General features: G+C 59.1%; 1 protein-coding gene across 1 annotated transcript in view; it reads right to left on the bottom strand.

The window, feature by feature from the left end:
* Positions 1–11208: 11208 nt before the first annotated feature.
* The window catches only part of SLC6A3 (solute carrier family 6 member 3), a 35611-nt gene continuing 25865 nt past the window's right edge, over positions 11209–20954 (bottom strand). Inside the window, exons 13-15 of the mRNA XM_061129359.1 lie at positions 19936–20103; positions 18489–18560; positions 11209–11378 (exon numbers count right to left, since the gene is read on the bottom strand). Coding sequence (XP_060985342.1) covers positions 11355–11378; positions 18489–18560; positions 19936–20103 — 264 coding nt within the window. The 3' untranslated portion in view covers positions 11209–11354. The remainder of the gene's footprint in view (positions 11379–18488; positions 18561–19935; positions 20104–20954) is intronic.

The following is a 20954-nucleotide window of genomic DNA, read 5'->3' as shown; positions in this document are numbered from 1 at the left end:
CCCCTTGAAGCCCTCCTTCCCCTTTGACAGCTCTTGGGCAGGCTGACCATCTCACTTTTCAGTGTCGTTTTCCCCCAGGTTTTACGTCCCTGATATTTCTGACCTGAAACGCAATTGCTGCGGTGTTTGCTAAGCGGCGGCTCTGCATCCCTTGGCCCTTCTCTATTTGTGAACCGCAGTTCTGCCAACGGGACGCGCGCTGGGCTTCTCTTCCTTGTCTGGCGTGTTTTCCCAGCTGGTGTCTGTGAGCCCTGCACTCATTCAGTGAGGCCCTGACCTCCATGGGCTGCAGGGGACGTGGGTGTGAGTCCTGCACCCGTGGGGTGAGGCTGTGACCCTGTGGACTGTAGGGGACACGGGTGTGAGCCCCCTGCCAGTGGGGTGAAGCTCTGACCCTTGGGGGCTGTAGGGGTCGAGGGCCTGGGTGGGGCCTGTCGGGGCATCCTGGGCTGCGTCAGAGGGTCGTCATTCCCACGGTCATTACTGTGGTTCCTTGGTCATCTGTCCTGTGTCTGGCCTTTGGGAGCCCTCTGGGGGGGGTCTGTCCCTCCCCCGGCCCGCCCCCCCTTTGCAGCCCCAGGAGACACTCCTGCTCGCTGCCGCCTCCTGGGTCTGGGCTCTGAAACCAGCGGTTTCTCCAGGGAGTCCTGAGGCCTCTCACAGGACAAGGCCCTTGGGATCTGTAGTCTGAACTCTGGGAGGGCTCAGGGCCTACCTGGGTGCCACGCCTCTCAGACCAGAGCTCAGACATGCTTCCCCCACACACCGGGACCCAGGTCTGCCCCACCTACGTGTGTGTAGACACATGTGTCTGTGTTACAACCCGGAGCACGTGGGGACCCCAGGTGGGGCAGGAGCCTGTCCACCTGCCTCCCCGCGCCTGACTTACGGCCTCATCCCCAGACTCTCCAGGGATTATCCAAGGCCGTGCTCGGAGGGGCCTGTTCACGGCTCTGCTGATACCATCCCGAAATTCTTAACGAGTTTTGAGCACGGGCCCCGTGTTCTCCTTTTGTACAGAACCTGCAAATTATGCAGCCGTTCTGATTACCCCTGCACGCCCAAGTCTAGAATAAACACCGGGCAATTTCAGGGTTGCTAACTCATCTCTGTGCAAAACAAACGGCCTAGCTAGGGCACAGTTCTACGTCTTCCGGTTCTCGGTCAAAACACCATCTTGCAGAGCCCCGGGCTGGCCCGGGTCAGGTGTCCACCCATCCACCCACCCTCCTGGGCTGCCCAACACGCCCTCAGCCCAGGGATGGTCAGCCAGCCCTTCAGGGAGGGGCGCTGAGGGGGACTCAGGCCGGGCTTGGGGGTGCTGGCCCCCGTCTGCTGGGGCGGAAGCAGGTACTGGGCTCTGGGCCAATGGCAGGGCAGCGTGCGCTGTGCTTCACCTGCACCCGGTCAGCCAGGCCGTTCAGCTTTAACTGAATCGACCTCACCGAGTGGCAGCGGCTCAGGGTGGACAGAGGGTGGCTGGCAGCATCGAGGCCCCTCCCGCACCGGACGGGCGGCCGGCAGCCTGGTTGGGCTCAGAGGTGACCGCCTGGACGCCTGCCCCACTGGGTGGCTCTGCGGAGGCCCCCGCGGCCTGTGTGGCCGTGTGCCTGGCCCGGTGCCACGGGCAGGATCTGTGGAAGCTTTGGGTCCTCCCTCCTCGTGGGCACGTCCTGTGACTGCTGTGCAGCCTCATGTCCCCTCTCTGGCTGCTGTTCCGAGGTCCACGGGGAGGAGATCCAGCACCTTCCATTCCCAGTCAGCACCACATGGTGCAGGCATACACCCTACGCACCTGCACACGCTCATGTGAGCACCCATCCACATGTGTGTACACATACCCTGCACATGCTCATGTGAGCACCCACGCTCACGTGTGAGCACACATCCACATGTGTGTACACATACCCTGCACATGCTCATGTGAGCACCCATGCTCACGTGTGAGCACCCATCCACATGTGTGTACACATACCCTGCACATGCTCATGTGAGCACCCATGCTCACGTGTGAGCACACATCCAGATGTGTGTACACATACCCTGCACACGCTCATGTGAGCACCCATGCTCACATGTGAGCACACATCCACATGCATGTACACATACCCTGCACATGCTCATGTGAGCACCCACGCTCGTCTGTGAGCACACATCCACATGCGTGTACACATACCCTGTACATGCTCATGTGAGCACCCATGCTCACATGTGAGCACACATCCACATGCGTGTACACATACCCTGCACATGCTCATGTGAGCACCCACGCTCACATGTGATCACATATCCACATGTATGTACACATACCCTGCACACACTCATGTGAGCACCCACGCTCACATGTGAGCACACATAACCTGCACACACTCATGTAAGCACCCATGCTCACCTGTGAGCACACATCCACATGTGTGTACACACACCCTGCACACACTCATGTGAGCACCCATGCTCACATGTGAGCACACATCCACATGTGTGTACACATACCCTGCACATGCTCATGTGAGCACACATCCACATGTGTGTACACATACCCTGCACACGCTCATGTGAGCACCCACACTCACGTGTGAGCACACATCCACGTGTGTACACATACCCTGCAAATGCTCATGTGAGCACCCACACTCACATGTGAGTACACATCCACATATGCATACATACATTGTGCATACCTGCACATGCTCACATGAGCACACACACACCCCACATGCCTGCACACACGAGCACCCATCTACACACATGAGCACACACCCTGCACACATGCAACACACCCCACATGGCTGCACACTCTCACATGAGCACCCAGGCTTGTATGTGAGTACACATCCACACACGTGCACACACCCTGCACATCTGCACATGCTCACATGTGAGCACTCATCTACACACGAGCACTTCCCCCACACACCTGCACATGCTCACATGAGCACCCATGCTCACATGTGAGCACACATCCACACAAGTGTGCACACACCCAACATGCCTCCACATGCTCACATGCAAGCACACATATACACATGTGTACACCCCTGCATGCCTGCACACACACATGTGAATGCAGATCCACACATGTGCACACACACCTCAGCCACGCCCTTGAACATGTGACCTGTTTTCTTGACTGTGCTGGCAGTGACCTTGGTGGCAGTTCTCCCTTCCCCTGGACACCCGTGCTGCCGAGGGTGGGGCAGTGGGCTGGCCCTGGGGTCCTACGCAGGGTTAGGTGGGTGCCGCCTGCCCAGGGCATGCACAGCGGGCATCTGTGACAAGTGAGGGTCTGAGGCCCGGCCCCAGCATCAGCCCTGTGCCACTGCTCGGGAGGAAGATGGCCGTGTGGCTCCAGAGCTCTGGCCCCACCGGCTGTGAAGGGCTCTGGGGCCATCTTGGGGCCCAGGCACAGCCAGCGTCCCAGGAAGGACACGGATGTGTGCATGAGTCACGTCGACCCGGTTCCTGGCAGGAAGCAGGTTAGTTCTCATCCTGGTGCACACAGGACCCGCCTGTGGGTAACTGAACGAAGCCCCCTGAAACGACCTTACCTCGTGCATGAGTGCATGTGGCATTTTCTGATTTACTGAAAGAAAGAGCTGTTGCCCTCGCGTTGGTTCCTGCACCCACTGATGGTCACAACACGCAGGCTGGGGCACACTGCCCTCAACCCCTGCTTCGCAGCCTGCGTGTTCCCGGCGGGGCTCCCAGGGCGGGCAGGAGGGGCTGTGCCAGCCACACCGGCCCGTGTCGGCGCCCACGCGGCCTCCCCACTCCGGTGTCCCTCTCGGTTCAGTGGGTCACTGCGGCATCCCATCCGGGGCCCGCCTGCTGTCCTGGGACCGCCCCCCCCCCCCCCCCGCTGCCCCCCAGGCCGTCGGCCTCTTTGCACGGCAGTGTGAGTGTTTGTGCCATGACTGCTGTGCTGAGGGTCTTCCTGCTGAGCCCCCAGGGCCTGGCCCGGCTGTCTGCGGCCCCATCGTCTCTGCAGCCCCTCCCAGGTGCTGGTGCCTGGCAGGAGGTCGTGTGTGTTCCCTGGATAGAAGGATGAGGAATGTGGGTGTCCTGTCCCACTGGCTGGAAGTCCAAGGTCACAGTGTCGGTGCAGTGGCTTCCTTCTGCGGCCGAGGGGGACTCCGGCCCAGGCCCCCTCCAGCTTCGCTGCTTGGCCGACGTCTGTGGCGCCTGGACTCGGGGAAGCATCACCAGCTCTGCCCCCTCCCCATGGCGTCTCCCTGCGAGTGTGTGTCTCCAATCATCCAGCTTCATTGGACACCAGTCCTACCGGATGGGGACCCGGCCCCTGCAGGGCAGCCTCAGCTTCATCAGGTCCAGCCACGGACGCCTTGTTTCCAAACAGGCCACACGCCCGGGTGCCTGGGGTTTGGTCTTCAACACGAGTTTGGGGGAACAAGCTCAGCCCCAGGGGGAGGACTAGAGGTGGGGGTGGGGTCTTGGAAATCCCGGGGAGCCAGTGTCCAGGCCCCACCTCTCCATGAGGCCCCTTGTCTTTCTTCAGCCCCAGCTCCATGCACCCACGGTGTGCTGAGTCCTCGGGCCGGGGGCTCACGGGCTCGCAGGACCCAGCCTGCTCCAGAGCCCACGTGCAGGAAGGGTGGCGGCCCCTTGGGTCCCCTCAAAGGCACGGCCCCCCTGCCCCGGGAGTCCTTCCTCTGCTGCAGCACCCCGCTGGCCTCCCCGCAGCCCGGGGGCTCACGGGCTTGCGAGACCCAGCCTGCTCTGGAGCCCACGTGCAGGAAGGGTGGCGGTCCCCAGGTCCCCTCAAAGGCACAGCCCCCCTGCCCCGGGAGTCCTTCCTCTGCTGCAGCGCCCTGATGGCTTCCCCGGAGCCCGGGGGCTCATGCTCCTGGTGCTCAGCCGCTGGTCTGTGGCATGTCCTCTGCTGCTTTAGGAGGGCTGGGGGCTGGGGCAGGAGAGGGCCTCAGGCCGAGGCCTGCTGGGGAAGGACCGTGGCTAAGCGCCCCGGCCACCCGCGGGGCAGCGGGCTCAGGACTCTGTTTGCTGGCTGCTGGCGTCCGACTGATCGCCAGCCTGTGACCCTGGGCCAGCTCCATCCTCACCGCGGAGGAAATTCCAGGAAAACGGGCGTCGTGGCCTCAGTGGTCTGTCCCTTAATTTTTGCTGTGTCCTGCCAATATAGGAGACCCGGGTTTGAACCCTGGGTCAGGAACATCCCCTGGAGGAAGAAATGGCAACCCACTCCAGTCTTCTTGCCTGGGAAACCCCACGGACAGAGGAGCCTGGCGTGCTACAGTCCATTGGGTCCCAAAAGAGTCAGACATGACTTAGCGACTAAAGAAACAACAGCTGATTTTGTGGGGGCTGTGGGTAGAGGGGTCACCCAAGGGCATGAGCTCTGGGAGGTGGGGTGTGGGCACCTCGCAGGGAGCAGGTCACATCGTGATCTTTGGTCTTCGACCTCAATCCCGGAGCAGTGCGCTGATCCCAGTGGGTGGGTGATGTGCCCCCCGTCCCGGGGTCGGGCTGTACCCAGGGGCAGCTGACCCCATGGGGTGGAGGGTGGGCGGGCAGCCCTGCCTCTGGGGTGTCTGGGAGAGGCTCCTGAGCCCTGGGCCTCTGTCTGTCCCCCACCCGTGGGCCTTGTGGTCCCCGCCACACACCCCGTTCCCACAGCGTGTCGCTGCCCGGGGCGGCTCTGGCCGGGGCGTCTGTGCGGTGGGACGTCTCCACAAGCCAGACCGTCAGAGTCTGTGGATCCCCCTGGGGCGGCAGGACCCCAGGAACAGAGGAGGCCTGCGGTGTGGGGAGGGAAGAGGGTCCCATGGTCTCCTCCACGGGCAGTGGGAGACAGTGGGGGGCCGGGCCTGGCCCACCTGGCCCAGGGGTGAAGACCTCTGCAGGGCCGGGGTGCGGGCTTTGGTGGGGCCACCTGGGCGGTGGGGCGGGGGGGGCTGGGAGCCACACCCTCCTGGGGGGACAGCAAAGAGAGCCCTGGCAGGCCAGGCAGGCGCGTGTCGGGTCTGGTGACGTGAGGAGAAGCCACGCAGGGACCCCAGGGGCCGGATGGTGGTTGGCGGCTCGGAGACAACCAGGGCCTTTCCGGGGTGGGGGTTCCCGAGCTCCGACTCTGTTTGCTCGGGGTCCTGGGTGGAGGCCGGTGTGCGGGCTGGGGGGTCTTGTCTGAGGCTCTAACGTAAAGACTGTTTGCAGCCCGGTGTCCCCTGGAATTTTCTAGTTCCGCTTTCACGTGAATCTCATTTTGTGCAGTTTTAATTTGAAAGCCTTTTTTTTTTTTTTTCCTGGTAAAAAGTCTGTTGTTTTCCTAAAACAAGGAAGTTTCCTGACTTGAGTCCAGACACTCAAGGAATGTTTTCTTCCATCCGAGAACCAGGAGGTCTCAGGTTTTTCCCAGCTGAAGAGTCTCAGCACAGACAGCGGGTATTTAAACCCGACTTCAGACCTGCACCCAGAGGCCTCGCAGGGTTCCTCAGGGCTGGAGACGCCGCTGGGCTCCCTGCATCCTGCCCGGGTGTCACCTCCGGGCCTTTCCCAGTCGTGGTGTGAGGGGCAGGCTCTTGGAGGCGAGGCAGTGAGCTTCTCGGTGCGGGGTTGAGTGGGGGCCACGCCTTGGACCCGCGAGCGCCCAGCCTCACCCGCGCCCTCCTCCTCAGTCCTGGTCAGTGGTCGGGACGCTCCATGCATGGGCAGGGCCCCCCAGACCGAGGCCGTGCCCTCGCCCCCAAGGCCGCAGCGCTTGCGTCCACGTGGGGACCACAGATGTCACCAGAGTGCCCGGCGTCCCCACGTGCCCACAGGGAGCGGTGCCACGCTCAGAGAGGGGGGAACCGGCAGATAAGGGTTAGATCCATTAGTATTTCCGACATCAGACAGAGCCATAAAAACGAACAATTGACTGGATGGAAAACAACTTTTCTCTGTGCCCGCCGTAACCGGGAAGCAGTTACAAAGCATCGCCTCACCATCTGGGGTACTGAGAGCCGCCGGAAACAACGCTGTAACCGGCCATGGCCACGCTCAGGCCGGCTTCTCAGCACCTCCCTCATCCTAACACTTTAACCCCTTCAGCGGCCGCTGCAGCAGGTGGGCAGACCGAGGCCCCAGAGGTCGGGACCCTCACCCAGGCCGCGTGCTGGGCCAGCCCCGCCCTCACCTTCCTCTCCGGCTTCCTCCTCAAACAGCCACGGTCCCTGCCGGGAAGTGAAGCGTGAGCTGGCCTGGCCCCATCCCCGGAGCTGGAGCCTGGAGCACCCAGGCCAACAGGGTCACCCTCCTGGGGGTTTCATTGGCTCCCCGGGGAGCTGGACCTGCAGGAGACCTCCATCTCTAAGGTTTCTCTGGTGTAGTAGAACGGTTTAGAATTTTACATTTAGTCTCTGTGTGAAAAAGGCTTAAAGGATATCAGAGCATTTAACAGCTGATGGATCGTAATACCATCTTTGAATATGTTTCTTGAAAAACTGCTCCAGATATTAACCTTTGATCCAGCAGGATCAAGCCAGTCAAGCACACCGCTGTGTAAATACAGAAGCAGGCGGCTTTTAACCCAGAGAAATGTCCCCTCTGACGGAACTCTTGCCTACACAACAAATGACCTGAAGCAAAGAGGAGCTTGGGCTTCCCAGGTGGCGCTAGTGGTAAAGAACCCGCCTGCCACTGCAGGAAACAATGAGACTGGAGTTTGATCTCTGGGTTGGGACCATCGCCTGGAGAAGGGCATAGCAACCCACTGCAGTATCCTTGCCTGGAGAACCCCATGGACGGAGGAGCCTGGAGGGCTGCAGTCCGTGGGGTCACAAAGAGTTAGGCATGAGTGAAACGCCTTAGCACATACAAGAGGAACTTAGTTCCTGGAATAAGTAAAATTATTCACATTCTAGATAAGTGAGTTCAGCACCAAGTCGATACGGACTCGATTCTTAAGCTCTGTTGTGTACATGGAAGCTGCCCGCTGGCACTCGAGGAGGGACGCAGAGGGGGCTGCAGACATGGCCCTCCTGCAGGGCCAGGGGGCTGCGGGGGTCGCCTTTGACCCCGATCTGCAGGGCCTGTCTCTCTCCCCATCCCGTCACCTCTGCCTCTGACGTTCCAGCTCTCTCTCTCTCTGATGCTCCATCAGGCAGATAAGGTACGCACCTGAAACATATTTCACAAAGCAGAACTTGCCCCATCAAGGGCACCGACTCTGATATTTTCTATTTTGTTAAAATGAAAAAAAAAAAAACAGTCAAGCCAGACCCACTAAATCAGAGTGGTTTGATGTCTCCCATCCTGTGGAATGGCCGCGGCTCTGGGAAGGGGCAGCCCAGTCGCCTGGCCCTGTCTGTCACCTGAGGTCAGAGGGTGAGGAGGCGGCCAGTGTGACTGTCAGCTTTTGCTTTGTTTTCTCAGAGGTGAATGGACCTTCCATGTGGACAGCTGGTACCTGTGCGCGGTGAGGGGTTGGTTTGCAGGACCCTGGGCAGCTGGGAGGTTCCGGTGCCTCAGACTCTGTGGGTGGTAACGGGGCCCTTGGGGGTCCTTGCGGGGGGCAGGAGGTGGGAAGCAGGCCAGTCTCTCAAGGTCAGGACATGGCAGCATCTTTCGGGGAGGACCACGGAACACGGGGCTTGCTAATTAACCGTCTCAGAAAAGGTGACCTTTCCTGCTGTCCATGACCAGGAGATGGGTAAAGATGCTGGTCAGGTGCATCTACAGAGATTAAGCAGGGATTGTGGAGCAAAACCAAGGAAAGCCAAACACGGAGGGATCCGTTTAGCCTTTAAATCACCGATTTCACTGTTGCCCAGCCTTTATTAAAATGCTCCTCTCCAAGGAAAAATCACATGGCTTTTCTGGGCTGTAACACCTAGACTGTTTCTAAAGGTCACTGGGCAAAGCGCATCTGTCTGATGGCGAAGTACAGTGTGGATGGAGGAGCCGAGGCCGCCCGTCGACAGAGCAGGGGCTCAGGCGGCCTCTTCCTGCCCAGGAGCTGGTTTCCGCACCCACTCAGAGCGGAAGAAAACACGTACTCAGGTGTTTCAAGACTGACACGTTTCACTTGTGTTAAAGAGCATGACCTCCCCTTGGAGAACAGACATCAAACGCAGCATTCAGGTCGCTAGCCCCACTGGGGTGTGTGAGACTGGACCAGAATGACAGCCTTTAGATGTAATAGAAGACCTTCCACCATCTATTTCCACCTATCCATCCACCTGTCCATCCACTCAAGTACACACAAATTACCCACCCACCCACTCATCCATCCATCCATTCACCCACCCACTCATCCATCCATCCATCCACCATTTATCCATCCAACATTCATCTATCATTCTAACCACTTGCCCATTAGCCCTCCATCCATCCATTCATCCATCTCTCCATCTGTCCACTCATCATCCATCCACTCACCCATCATTTTTCCTCTCTTCTTTCCTCCTTTCTCCATTTCTTCCTTCTATCCACCCATTCATCCACCCACCCACCCACCCACCCGTACCCCCTCCCTGTTAACTCACTCATCTGTAAATATAAATCGAGTGCCATGCCTACTGTGTACCAGCTCTAAGACACTGGCAGAAATGCACGAGATGAGCTCAGCCCCTGCTCCTGGGGGAGCTCCTGCTCAAACTGGGGAGACAGTGAGCACTCTCCCTTCCATGGGAACCTGCTGGGGAGAGTGGGGGTTCATGAGCACTGACCAGGGGCAGAACCCAGAAGCAGAGGTCAGAGCAGACCCCCAGAGGTGACATCCGAGCAGAATGACAAACCACAAGGCTGCTCTCTGGGCTGTGGCCAGAGCTGACGGGCGTCTAGAAGGACCTCTTTCTCCAGAGTGGACGAGAGATCCTTAGGGACCAAAGGCAGGGAGCCACTCAGGATTCTGGTGTCGTGTCCCCAGAAGAGGTGCTCGAGCTAGGCAGTAGCCACAGTCAGCCTGCCTGGCCGGGGTCTGGACCCCCGGGGAGCCTGCAGGGGAGCTGACTGGGCAGACGAGGGCTTGAGAGAGAGGAAGGACAGATGGGGGGACAGGGGGATACAGCAGCGGGGCCACGGGTGGGTCGGGTTGAGCCCAGCAGACCTGGGAGGCCAGGGCTGTGTGCCCTCTAGGCAGGCAGAGGTGAGTGAAGGGGGTTCTCGAGGGAGGGGGTCTGGGGCCCGAGGCAGCTGCCTGGACAAGACGCCGTCGGGCAGGAACGTGGCCACACAGCCCTGGCCGTCTCCCGCAGGTTTCTTTATTGTTGGTGGAACACACAAGAGGCCACCGTGAACGCAGACGGATGCAGACACCACGGGTGTTCTTATGAGTGCTCAGCCCTCCTGGGAAGGACGGGGCCCTGACTCCTCCTGGCCACACCCGCACCCGCGCGCCAGTCCACCCGTGGCTCCCCTGAGCAGCCGGTTCCACAGGCCTGGGCCGCTCCCAGAGACGGCTGAGAGGGCTCCGTGGGCCTGTCCGCCAGCCTCCCCGTGGCCCTGGGCACGAGGCCAGCAGGGCGTCCGCCAGAGCCTGACATCCTCTCCAGCGACCTCAGCAGCAACATCAGCCAATAGGCTTCAGAAATCTGCCCCGCCTGCTGAGCGCGGGTTTGATCCCCGGCTCAATGCGCCTCTGAAAGCTGTTCCCTAAGGAAAGCAGAGCCACGGCTGGGCTGCTGGGCCTCCCTCCCAAGGTTGGGGGGTCCAGGCTAAGCCGCAGGGGCGCCCCTGCTCCTGGTAAGCTCGCCTTCTCTGTGGCTGGGGGTCCGTGGTGCGGTGACCGCGAGCTGACTGGGACCCACGTCAGGCGGGACTGTGGGGGTCCACACAGGTTTTATCGAATCTTCTCTCAGCTACAAGGAAACAGGCAGCACCTCCGCCTCCCACCCAGGCCCCCGCCCGTGGGGGCTCGGACTGGACCCATATGATGTGGGGATGTGTGGACAAGCCGCGTCACCTTTTGTGTGGCTTCTCCCATTTCACGGCTGCACAAGAAGGCCACACATGATACTTGGCTTTTTTAATATGAGCAAAACAGAGGGTCTAGGAAGCTATTGCGAGCGCTGGGATTCTCAGCAGAGAACCCGTAACCTATAATTATTGTTATTTCTCCTCCACACTCGGACCGGCAGCGCGGCCTGAGCTCCAGGGGGCCCTGGTGGGCTGGCAGGGGCGGGGGCAGACGGCGGCTCTAACGCACGGAACACAGCGCAGTCGTTTCTACCTGCGGGACGAGCACAGACTAGGGGTCACACAGCGACAGGTGAACGGCGGGTCAGCCCCCAGGAGGGTGCGGCCTGTCCAGGGAAAGACGCGTGCGTGTCCGGGGCGGCCCTCCTCGCCCTGGTCCTCGCCGACGGCGCCCAGCAGGTCTTCCTTCCTCCTCCATCCGCCTACACCACAAGCCAGTGGCGGAGCTGCAAAGGAAACAGTGTTTGCTGAGACACAAAGTGAGGTGCCCCTTGGACAAAGGCGGCTCCTGGGCTGGGGGCCCTGCCGTAGCTGGGGGGGCGGGGACCAGGGCAGCTCCTGGGCACCACAGACCTGACGCCCCGGTCGCTTCCTGGAGGCAAGTCACCACTTCACAAAGAGCATGGCGGCCTCGAGGGGCCAGAACGTGGCCCCACGGCCCCGTGGCCTCTGCTGTGGGCAGACACCAGATGCTGCAGGCCTGGGAGGGTCCCAGAGCGCACACTGCCAGCCCACCCGCAACCTGTGATCCCCCTGGCCCCCGGCAGCCTCATCCTGGGGCCTCCAGGCCCGTCCTGGGGTAGCCCTGCGCCCCGCAGCCTCTCTCCTGGGGCCCCCCGTCCCGTCCCAGGGGAGCCCCGCGCCCCGCAGCCTCTCTCCTGGGGCCTCTGGTCCTGCCCTGGGGGAGCCCCACGCCCCGCAGCCTCTCTCCTGGGGCCCCGCGTCCCGTCCCAGGGGAGCCCCATGCCCCGCATCCTCTCTCCTGGGGCCTCTGGTCCCGCCCTGGGGGAGCCCCGCGCCCCGCAGCCTCTCTCCTGGGGCCCCGGGTCCCGCCCCAAGGGAGCCCTGCGCCCTGCAGCGCCGGCTGCTTTGTGCAACCCCGCAGGTGCGGGATGCGGCCTCGTTCCCGGCTCGGGGGACGGGTGAGGTGGACGGGTGAGGTGGACAGGCCCCTATTTAGCTGTCCACAGATGTCATTGCCTGTGATTACCCAGCTGTTAGTTCAGCCTGTTTCTGAGCACAAGCCATTCGATCGCACTGAATGGCAAGAACCGAGTGTTTGTAAGCATTTCCAAACAAAGACAAGCAGGGCTTGTTTCCAATACGGCCAGCCATCGCCGGCGGGGGCGGGGGGAGAGGGGGCTCCACTGCAGGGCCCTCCCCCCGCCCTCTGGGGACCGGCCTAGGACACACTGCAGCCCCGAAGGCCGCCCCGAAGGCAGGGCCTGGCGGGGACGGAGCAGCAGGGGCCGGGCCGGGGCCCGGGGCCAGGGTGGTGGCTGCGTGGTGACCTCAGGCCAGCGCTGAGGCCTGGGTGGGGGGCACACTGGGGACCCCCAGCTGAGACCCAGCCCCGGGGTAAAGCGGCCCTCTGTGCCAGCCACGGACGAGCCCAAGGCAACCTTCTTGGGAGGGAGAAGAGGCCTCTCAGAGGTCCCACAAGGGCAGCTCGAGCCGTGAGCTGGCGACCAGGACACCAGAAACACGTCAGTGGGCAGCAGGAGCCAGAAACTCCAGTTCAGGCCCCTGGACCAGAGAGCCGGCGACCCTCAGGGTGCTGGGCAGCCGTGTGAGAGACGGCTTAGAGGGGACACGGCCAGAGCCGCACAGCTCAGAGGCCAAAGGCTGCTTCCCGAGCAGACGCGAACAAGGCCCCTGCCAGTGAAGGGGCACCGGAAGGGGGTGGTGATGGAGCTTTCACAGTGGGGGTATGGGGGGTGGGCAGTGCAGTGTCAGAGGTGATGGAGCTTTCACAATGGGGGGTACGGGGAGATGGGCAGGGCAGTGTCAGAGAGAATGGCCAGAGAGACAGACAAAGAGATTTCTGGTCCAGGGACTCCCTGGTGGTCCAGTGGTTAGGACTAGGGGCTTTCACTACCGAGAGCCTGGGTTCAGTCCCTAGATGCGGAAGTAAGATCCCATAAGCTAAGCAGCACAGCCAAAAAGAAGGAGAAACAATGGTATTTCTGGTCCAGATGGAGTAACGGGGACCTAATAGACTCCACCATCCAAAACCACTTAAAATGAACAATATATGTATAATGCATTTTCAGACAGCAGGAGATTGGATGACAAAGGACAGAGATGCCGAGAAAGACTAGGAGGATGAGGCATCCAGCTGCCCCCTCTCGAAGCCTCCAGGGACTTTCCAGCAGCAGCATGGGGCAGGGAGCCCGGGGGGGCAGTGAACCCGGGGGCTAGTGAGATGGGGTGAGCGTGGGAGAGCCCCAGGGGGCTGCAGTCCACAGGCCGGAGCTCCAGAGGGGCGGGCGCAGCACTCAGAGCCCTGGGTATCTACACGGGGACACACGGGTTCAGCTGAACGCTCAGGCACTCGAGGCCAGAGAGACCCTCCCAGCAGGACTCAGGGAACATTTCCCAAACCTAGAGACTGGGGGCTGAGCCTGCCCCACAGCCAGGCGGCAGCATCTCATGGGTCTCAGGGAGCTGACTAGAGTGTTCCCCAAGGTCTTGCCCCAGTATCAGGAGCGCGGTGAGCCCCACATCCTGTGCTGCGGTGTTCCCACTTAACAAGTCTTCACAAGCATGTCCCCCAAAGATCAAAGTGTCTCCAAGTAACTCAGTGATGACCCAGAACAGAGCTCCAGAATATCTGGTGGTGGTTTAGTCGCTAAGTCGTGTCCGACTCTTGTGACCATAGGGATTGCAGCCCTCCAGGCTCCTCCGTCCATGGGATTCTCCAGGCAAGAATAATGGAGTGGGTTGCCATTTCTTTCTCCAGGGGATCTTCCCGAACTGGGGCTTGAACCCAGGTCTCCTGCATTGTAGGCAGATTCTTAACCCACTGAGCTACGAGGGAAGCCCCCAGAATATATAAAGGAACACAAATATATCTAGGCTCTAACATGGTAAAACTCACAATATCTAGAATTCAGTTAAAAATGACTAGACATGCAAGGCATCAGCAAAATTTAACATCTTATGAGAAAAGTCAACTGATGCTGACCCAGAACAGACACAGATGTTAACACTGGCAGATGAAGGCCTTGCACAGTGATCATACCTGCACTGCACATCCAGAGAGGTAAGCAGAGGCATGACTGACATAAAATGTCCAGGGTGGACTTCTAGAGGTGAAAACTACTGTGTGTGAAATGACAGATCCACCGGGTGGGCTTATCTGCAGATAGGGCTTTACTGAGATGAAAAGCTAATGAACTAAAAGCAACAGAAAGCACGCGAAATGAAACACACAGAGGGAGAGAATTAAAGAGCCGAAAGTGTGTAACCGGAACCCTTGAAGGTGATGAGGCAGGAAAAATGGAAGAAATGACAGCAAATATTTCCAAATACACTGAGAACTGTAAACTCACAGTTCCAAGAGGCTCAAGGGACTGTGTGTATAAGAAGCATGAATCCTGGTGCACGACCATGCTCAGTGGAGAGATGAGCTCCAGGACTCAGCATGAAGCCCTTTCAATAAAGTTAAAAACGACAGAAACCAAACAGTCCACTTCTCAGGAATCGAGCGGTACCCACAGATGGCACATAACTGCGCAGCCGAAAAGGCCCAGGAGACGACCATCTGCATCGAGACGGTGTTGACTCCAGGGGCAGAGGAAGGCGGGCGGGGAGGGGGGTGTGAACTGCTGTCAAGGGGGGGCTTGCATGGTCGTTCACAAGGGTGTATTTTGTCATGTGGCTAAATAAATGAGAAACAGCCACGCGGGGGCCAATGCACAATGGAGCACCTGGACACAGAGCCTAAAAGACCCCTGGCAGAGGATGAGACCCCGAAGGGCCAGGGAGACGATCACACACAGAGCCCAGGACGGTCGCACAGAGGCGAGGGGCGAGGTTTAACATTCAGCTGCAAAGCTCCCAGAACTCACTAACAACAAGAATTTACAGACCCCGGACACACAAAATGTTCTGGGAGGGATACGTAAATAAAACTACTTAGGACAGTTTTGTAATAATACAAATAACAGAAATCTGTGCTCAGACACATCACAGGGAGACTGCAACCAGCCCCAAAGGTAAAGGAAGCTGGACGGTCCCGGGAACACAGAGACCCCGCCCCACAGGACACGGAAATCCCGCCCACATGAGACCCCGCCCCACAGGCCATGGAGACCCTGCCCACAGGACATGGAGACCCCGCCCACAGGAGACCCCGCCCCACAGAACATGGAGACCCCGCCCACAGGACATGGAGACCCCGCCCCATAGGACATGGAGACCCCGCCCCACAGGACATAGAGACCCCGCCCACAGGACATGGAGACCCCGCCCACAGGAGACCCCGCCCCACAGGACATGGAGACCCCGCCCCACAGGACATGGAGACCCCGCCCACAGGACATGGAGACCCCGCCCACAGGACATGGAGACCCCGCCCCACAGGACATGGAGACCCCGCCCCACAGGACATGGAGACCCGGCCCACAGGAGACCCCGCCCCACAGGACATGGAGACCCCGCCCACAGGAGATCCCGCCCCACAGGACTGGAGACCCCCGTCCCACAGGACATGGAGACCCCTCCCACAGGACATGGAGACCCCGCCCACAGGACATGGAGACCCCGCCCACAGGACATGGAGACCCCGCCCCACAGGGCCTCCAGTCCCAGCAGGACTGTGGGGCGGCAGGTGGAGAAGCCCTGTCGTCAGAATGCCCAGAGACGGTGACTCAATCGAGAACCGCATGCCTGCACAAACTCTGTCATAAATGAGGGCAAAGTAAAGACACTCACAGATACAGGATGTTGGTAGAGACCAACACAATACTGTAACGCAATTATGCTTCAATTAAAAATAAACAGATTAGGGGTGGTGGCTCAGTGGTAAAGAATCTGCCTGCCACTGTAGGAGACATGGGTTCGATCCCTGGTCCAGGAAGATCCCACATGCTTCGGAGCAACTAAGCAGGAGCATTACAACTAGTGAGCTTGTGCTCAGAGAGCCTGGGAACTGCAACTACCGAAGTGCCCGCACCCTAGAGCTCATGCTCCAGAACAAAAGAAGTCACCACAACAAGAAGCTGGTGCACTGCAGCTAGACAGTAGCCCCCACTCACTGCAACTAGAGAAAGCCCTCATGCAGCAGTGAGGATCCAGCACAGTCAAAAATAAATAAATAAATTAAATTAAAAAAAAAAAATAAACAGATTAAAAAACACTCCCTTAGAGGAATGTCTGAAGGACACTTTTTGAGAGGCAAGAAATTGATCTTGCAAGGAAAGATGTAGATGCCAAAAAGTACAGTGAACAAATAAATAAACACCGGACGTGCACATTCGTCCAGAGCAGTTTCTGGAGAAAACAGTGATAACAATAACAACAGTGCCTAATTTGTGGGTTAAAAAAGACATAAATGCAACACTGGCTAACGATAGCTCATTATTAATTAAGAGCTCACTCACTGGAAAAGACCCTGATGCTGGGAAAGACTGAAGGCAAAAGGAAGAGGGCGCAGAGGATGAGACGGTTGGATGGTATCACTGACTCAACAAACAAGAGTTTGAGCAAGCTCCAGGAGATGGTGAAGGACAGGGAAGCCTGGTGTGCTGCAGCCCATGGGGTCACAAAGAGTCAGACACGACTTAGCGACTAAACACCAAAATTATTATTAGTATCATTACTCAATAGGAGGAAAATTTAAGTCCGTGTGATAATCAGGATGGGGGTTCATATAATGCTTAACTTTATACTTGACGTGAAACATGCTTGTTGCAGGGACTTCTCTGGTGGCTCAGTGGGTAAGACCCACCTTGTAACGCAAGGGACGTGGGTTCAGTCCCTGGTCAGGGAACTAAGGCCCCACAGGCTGTGGAGCAACTAACCTGGGGGCCACCACTACTGAGCCCGTGCCCTCTGGAGCCCGCCTGCCACGACTAGAGAGTCCGTGCACTGCAATGAGAGATCCCACATGACAGAGCTGTGTCAGCAAATAAAGACCACACATAGCCAAATAAGTAAATACTTAAAAAACGGTCCGCATCAAAAAAATCTTAAAAGAAATACACATAGAACAATTTTAAAAACAAGTATAAAATTTATAAAGCATATTAAGTTTCAAACAAATAGAGAGGAAAGAGTGGAATAAGAAAACAAATCCTCCAAAATCAATCATAAAAGACAAGAGGAGAAAAATAAACATCAAAAAATGGAAGAGTTAAAAAGATAGCAGAATCAAGCCCAACTATATCAGTAATCCCAACAAAGGTAAATAGACTAATCTGCCCAATTGCCAGACTGAAATATTTCAGTGTATTCGAGGTTTGCAAAAGACACCTAAATTTTAGGATGACTGCAAAGTTGGAAGTTAAAAGATTACAAAAGACGTTTTACGTAAACTCTAAAGACACCTTGTGCAGCTATAGTCCTCTAGACAAAAAGGACTTTAAGAGCAAAAGCACCTCAAGGGCGAGAGGACAGGCTGAGTTACGAGGAAGATTGATAATCCCGAGCCCATATCAGTCCCAGAAAACTGGTTCAGGTCAGATAAAGTGGAATCCAGTAGAACTACAGGGGAAAACGGACAAATATGGTTTCACGGTAGGATATTCCGTAAATGTCTCCTGATTACTGATGGCTGAACAGAGCTGAAATGGGCAAAGTCGTGGAAGATTTGAACAACACAGATACCAGCCTGATCTAATGGACAGAAGGAGAATTGTGTATCAACAATTGGAGAAGACATCTCATCTAAAGATACAAGTGACATTTATAAAAGCTGGGTAGGTACTTGGCCACAAAGGAGCATTAACAGACTTCAAAGAACGGGTAAAAAGGTGTCTGAACACAATACAATTAATTTAGAAATGAATAACAAAAAATAGGCCATCCCCATGTATTTGGGGATTTCAGACAGAGTTACAAGCTACTCATGGGTGGAAGAAGTCACAACGAAAACTAAAATATGTTTAGAACTAAATAATAAACAAAATGCTATGTTAAAAGCTATGGAATGCAGCCACCAGGGTATTTTGTGGGAAATTCTTAGCCTTGAATGCTTATGTGGGGAAAGAAGAAAGGTTGAAAATTAACGATCCAGGGTCTAAATTAAGAAGTTAGTTAAGGTGTGACAGAGTAGATTAATGAAAGTCTTCTACTTTCTTCTAAATAAAGACATCAGAGTTGGAAGGAAGGAGACAGAAGACAAAGCTGGAACAGTCTGTCCTGCGCCAAGTCAGCCACCCTGCAGTCTCTGTAAGTCAAGTTCTCTGTCCATTAATCCCGCCCAGCCATGCCCCTTGCAGGGTGTCTAAGTCAGTGTCCACTTGCTGTCCAGTTGCTGAGTCAGTGTCCACAGCAGCGCCTGTGGCCACCGCTGGCGTCCTGGGGCGGGAGGAGCCCCCCGCGGCACTCACCGTGAACTGGCGCACCTCCCCACTGTCCACCCGCTCGTGCTCCGTCTCGGGCGTGATGGCGTAGGCCAGTTTCTAGAAGAGAAGGGGCTACCGTGGTGCCGGCCCAGCGCAGTGGGCAGGCCCGGGGTGACCGCCACGCAGGGCAGGCGCTGACAGCCAGGTCTCCTTAGACCCTGGAGCAAAGTCCAGGCCGACCGGAGGGAACCAGGATTGGGCGTGGAGTCTCGGTGGCGGGCCCTGCGGACAGCGGGGCCTGTAGGCTCCAGCAGCTCCTTGGGCTCCCGCGGGGTGGGGGTCAGGAGGCCCCACCGTCCATCTCTCACAGCCAGAGGGGATGCTAGTTCCCTCCCCCCCGCTGCCTGTCCCCCTGGACAGCTCCCCCCGGGCCTCTCAGCAGCTGGACCATGGACTGTCTGGGGCTGGGCGTCCCCCCCGGTTGTCACTGACCCCCCCCACCTCAGTGCTGAGATTCTAGGGAGCAGAGTCTGGCTAGCGGGAGGTCCAGCCCACTGGCCTGCAGGCCCCCCTCCCCAGCCCACACAGAGGGGTCTCTCCCAGGGCCAGTTCTCTGCAGGGCTGCCCCCCGGAGGCCAGTGAGGGGGCTGTGAGCGGGGCCTCCACTGCCTGACACCATCTGGCTCTGCTGCAGCTGCAGGGGCCTGGGCTGGGCCTGCCTGACACTGAGGGACGGGCCAGCCCGCGAGGGTACCCCGCCTTTGCGTCCAAGCCAGAGAGATGCCACGTGGCCCTTGGGGAACGCTTGGACCTGCTGGGGTACAGCCAGGGGCTTCACTCCCTGTGTTCCTCAGAGAGACTGGGATCGGGCACGAAGCAGCGTCTGAGGGCTCCGAGAGCATGTGCGGGGCTACGGCTTCCATCTCTTCTTCCAGGAATCCCAGCGCCACAGTGGGAGGCAGACAGACCCCTGTGCTCGGATCACAGGTTACCCCCCACACCCCGCTCCACAGGGGACACAGCAGTGGGCCTGACCCAGAGGCCCAGCCACCTCTGCCCTCACGGGGGTCCTGCCTGGCAGTCCCGCTGCCCTGGCTCAGCCCTGGGTGGGCTTGGTCCCAAGGGACCAATGGTGCGGACTTGGTCCCTACCCTGAGACTATGGCCGTCTGCACAATGCAGAGTGGGCGTGCTCACACCCAGAGACACCCGCAGGCGAGGACACACATGTGCCTGCCCACGTAAGGACACACAGGCTCACACACACGACACACCCAGAGACACACGGGTGTAGACACACACACAGGCACAGTGCCCGTCCCCCCTCCCCCAGCCCTCATGCCTAGCATGGTCACCGCCCACTCCAGACTCTCCTGCTAGTCTGAGACGAGCCGGTGGGAGGGTGGGAGTAGGCCTGCAACTCCCACCTGACCTCGCCGACAGCCTCGCATCCGGCGGGAGGGCAGGAGAGGGGGCCCCGTGCAGGTACTCACCTCCCGAGAGGAGCCAGGCAGGCTGCAGAACTTGTAGGCGGCATAGATGGGGACCACAGACATGGAGGACGCAGCGATGGCCCAGCCCAGCGCGTTGGCCCACTCGGGGAAGACGTAGGCTCCATAGTGCGGGGGCCTGAAGGTCGCGATGCTGACCACGACCACAAACTGAAACCAAGCAACAGGGTCAGGGGCAGCTGGGGCCAGGGGCTCCCGAGCGGGGACTCTGGAGGAGGCTGCCCCACACGACGGCCTGGGGCTGCGGCCCCGGCGCTGGGGGGGCACATCCCCCTGCGTCTCAGGGCTGATGGGAGGGGCTCTCTAGCGGCCCTCCTTAATCCCCGGGTTACCACGTGGGGCGAAGCAGGACACCTCGCTCTGGAAGCAGGAGCGGTGACCCCTGAGTGGGCTTGGACCAGGAGCCTCGCCTCTGCTCCACATCCTCTCCTGCTGGCCCTTGGGGGTCGGGGCTGCCCGCCTCCCCTCACATCCGGGGGGCTGGGCTGGCTGGGTGGGGCCGGGGGCTGAGATCTGCTGGTCCCCATCTGCCTGGCCTCTGTGCTCAGGGCTGGACGGCCCCATTGGGTAGGGGGGACAGTCAGGGCTCCTGAGCCACCGGAACTCGGCCGCGGCCACCCGGCCCTGCAGCCGTGGTGTGGACGCACGGCTGGGTTCCAACGCAACAGGCCGCAGGGGTCCTTGCCCCCGAGCCTGAGCTTGCACGGCCGGGCCCAGACCACGAGCAGCCGCTGCACGTGCCGGGGAGCCCCGGGCCGCACTGTGTGAACCCCGTCCACTCCCGTCCCGCCTGGCGGCCGAGCACCCGCTGACCCCGAGGCTGACTTCCCTCCCCCGCCTCCAGGCAGAGGGCGGCTGAAGACCTCCGGGCAGAGCCGCTCACAGGCCTCAGTCGGGTGAGGACCACCCTGCCGCCCGCGCGGCTGTCTTGGTGGGCCCAGGGTGGGGGCCACGCCTTCAGGAGACCCAAGGGTTTGGGGGGCCAGCCCGCCCTCCCGGCC

The sequence above is a fragment of the Dama dama genome, chromosome 25 (genome assembly GCF_033118175.1).
Source record: "Dama dama isolate Ldn47 chromosome 25, ASM3311817v1, whole genome shotgun sequence".
NCBI lineage: Eukaryota > Metazoa > Chordata > Mammalia > Artiodactyla > Cervidae > Dama > Dama dama.
This window is presented reverse-complemented; position numbering and strand designations above follow the sequence as displayed.